This window comes from Lucilia cuprina, chromosome 2 (genome assembly GCF_022045245.1).
Source record: "Lucilia cuprina isolate Lc7/37 chromosome 2, ASM2204524v1, whole genome shotgun sequence".
In the NCBI taxonomy this organism is placed as follows: Eukaryota; Metazoa; Arthropoda; class Insecta; order Diptera; family Calliphoridae; genus Lucilia; species Lucilia cuprina.
The window spans coordinates 44,403,639-44,406,365 of record NC_060950.1 but is presented as its reverse complement, the minus strand read 5'-3'; the positions used below and the strand labels follow the sequence as shown (position 1 = coordinate 44,406,365).

Here is a 2,727-nt window from a genome sequence, read left to right as displayed (position 1 = left end):
AAAAAGTCATATGTCGAGTATATTTAAATTGCGCTAAAACGCGTTAAAAACTCAGTTTTTTTAAAATAAATATTAATTGCATTTGTTATCGAATCTGCGAATGTACTGCAATATAGCAACAAAACTCAACATAATCAAGGTTTAAAGGAACTAAAATATCTCTGTCAGATTTTATGAGAATTGGTCCATAATTGACCATACGTCTCATATAAGATCCCGTACAGAAAATTACTTTAACGCTCATAACTGTCTTCATAATACCAGTTTAGCGACGAAATTTAACATAGTTCCACTTCAGAAAATAAATTTGTTATTTTAATGTCCAAATGTAAACATAAAACAAATAAAAATAATTTTGTTTACTTTTTTCTTAATTTGGTTATTTTTTATTCGAATTTTGGTTAGAAAAAAAATTTTGTTGTGGACGTAAACAAAGTTTACAGAGGTTGAGTTTTCTCACTAAATTCCACCTTTCATTTCTATCTGCTGCTAAGAATTTTTTACATTTTCCAACACTGCCACAATGTTCATAACAGACTATGCAATTTCTTTTACTTTGTGCATCATGTGTGTTAACATGTACATTTCTTGTTTTGTTTGAATAAAGATCTGCCGATGTCAATATACTACTGTTACTCTCAACCTTTTTATTTTTCTTTATCAATTCTGTTTTGTGTGAGCCCCAGTTCAACTGAAAATAAGATGGCATTTTGACAATTAATTCCTGCAATAGTGAAGAGTTATTAAGTTCATCTAATAAACCAGAAGCCTTAATTGTTGTTTCCAAACCCTTAACTTCAACTGCGAAAGAAGTAATTGTGTGTAATTTGTTTGAGTTTACAGCATGCAGTAATTTTATTTTGTTTTTCAGAGAACTTAATATTTTTTCGGGTTGACATAGCGGCTGGTACACAAGTGGGGTGAATTAAAATATGCTGGACAGATCGCAAAGCTTCTCCACGTAATGCTCTTTGTAGCCGAACCAAATTTTCTGCATCTGTTAAGCCACAAATATTGGTGGACCAATTATATGTTGAGCTAAAGAGTGGCCATTCTTCAGGCAAGCCCGTAAACGTCGGTAAATCTTTTGGCATAGTTTGCCGTGCATTCATTTGTTGGTGTGAGAGGTTATTTGACCTTAAGGTAGACGATGGGTGCATATGAAACGTAGGTTCATTGTAACGAAAATCCATTGGCGGAGCTGATCGTGTTTATTGATTTGTTGTAGTATAATGAGATGAGTCCATATTTGGACAGGATATATATGGGTGTACGGGAAACGCTGGACCTGTAAAGGGAACATTTGGCTCTGGTTGCACTTGAGTTTGAATTTCGATGTTTGAATTATTATTTAAAATGTCATTTATTCTTTGTCTTGAAGTATATACATTATTTTGAGATGGATTATTAATAAACGTTGAACAGTTCGATGCTGTGTTCTGTATTGATGAATTTACTGTAGAGCTGGGTTGGGCAATTGTTGCAGTACTTACGTTATTGTCATATGTTGGCTGGGTAGATAAAGATGGCTGGGTAGGTAAAGTTGATACTGCAGTTCGTTCGGGATATGCAAAATATGTTGTTTCATTAAAATTTTGTTCTTCAGATCTTGTGTGATGTTCAGTACGATTCTGTTGTTCATTTAGCCACTCATGTACGGAATTTGATAATGACGTCATATCACCATCGTCTTCATTTGCCTGTACAAGAATTTGGTATTTTTTCCGAATAAATTCTCTTTCAAGATTTGTTTCTTCCTGCAGGCGTTGAAATTCTAAGGCATGTATACGGGAATGGGATGCACGTGATGAGTTTGAGGAGCAGGTACGAACGGAACGAGGTGAATCGAATGATATTTGTTGTTGTGTAGAACAGTTCCTGCAAAGCCATGTACGTTGAGGTTGGCTATTATCTACGTTGGCACATATTGAATGGAATGCTAACTTACATTTATCGCAAAATATGGCGCTATTGTTGTCTGATGATTTTTGACATGTTTTGCAGATGATAGAAGATTTTGTGGTTGGGTTTTGTATTTGGTGAAGGTTTGGTGGTTGACCCTGTAAGGAATATGAAGAATCCATGATATTAGGACTTACGTTATATCGGCCAGATGTTGTTTTTCTAGATTATCCAAAAGGTGATGAAGGGATGTTTTAACAATTATCAAAAAGAATTTTAAAGGTGTTGTCGCTGTTTTTAAGCTCCTGGCTTCCACTACAGATTGTAAAAACCGAGCTTTTAGTGTTTTGAAAAAATAGTTTTTTATTTAAACTTGATATTATTTAACTAAATACTCGGAATTAAAATTCTTTTTGGTGTGTATACCAAGAGCGATTCTTTTGAATAGCTTCTTTTTTTTACAAAATGGACACATTTTCCTTATATTTATAGGAGAGACAATTTTATGATTAACTGCGTGGAATTTACAATTACAATATAAAACAATTAGTATAAAAAATTCACCCAACAAATACATATAAAATTTTGACGTTTACAAAAGATGTGTTTTGTAATGTTTAGAATGTGAAGTTAACAATGAAAATACAATATCTGATTATTTAAATAGACAGGGCGGTAACAAATATCTTAAAGAGCTCTATAAAAAATATAAGTTGAAAAAAACCCTACCCAAGAAGTTGAAATTGGTGATATTGTAGTAATTAGACAAGACAATTTAGCACCCAATGAATGGTTACTTGGACGTGTGACCAACACATACCCTGG

The 2,727-nt window shown here is 33.3% G+C and overlaps 1 protein-coding gene across 3 annotated transcripts; it reads right to left on the bottom strand.

Moving 5' to 3' along the window:
- Positions 1-304: 304 nt before the first annotated feature.
- Positions 305-2,514, bottom strand: LOC124418553 (C-module-binding factor A-like). Of its 3 annotated transcripts, none has more exons than XM_046945194.1 (2): positions 1,494-2,514; positions 305-1,439 (listed from the first exon to the last, which is right to left on the bottom strand). In XM_046945194.1, the coding sequence occupies exons 1-2, from the start codon at positions 2,082-2,084 to the stop codon at positions 1,212-1,214; spliced, it is 819 nt and encodes a 272-aa protein (XP_046801150.1). In that variant the 5' UTR covers positions 2,085-2,514; the 3' UTR covers positions 305-1,211. The 3 variants fall into 3 exon arrangements, with proteins under 3 accessions (XP_046801150.1, XP_046801151.1, XP_046801152.1); XM_046945195.1 differs by having other exon boundaries at positions 305-1,288; XM_046945196.1 differs by having other exon boundaries at positions 305-1,878; positions 1,949-2,508.
- Positions 2,515-2,727: the final 213 nt, after the last annotated feature.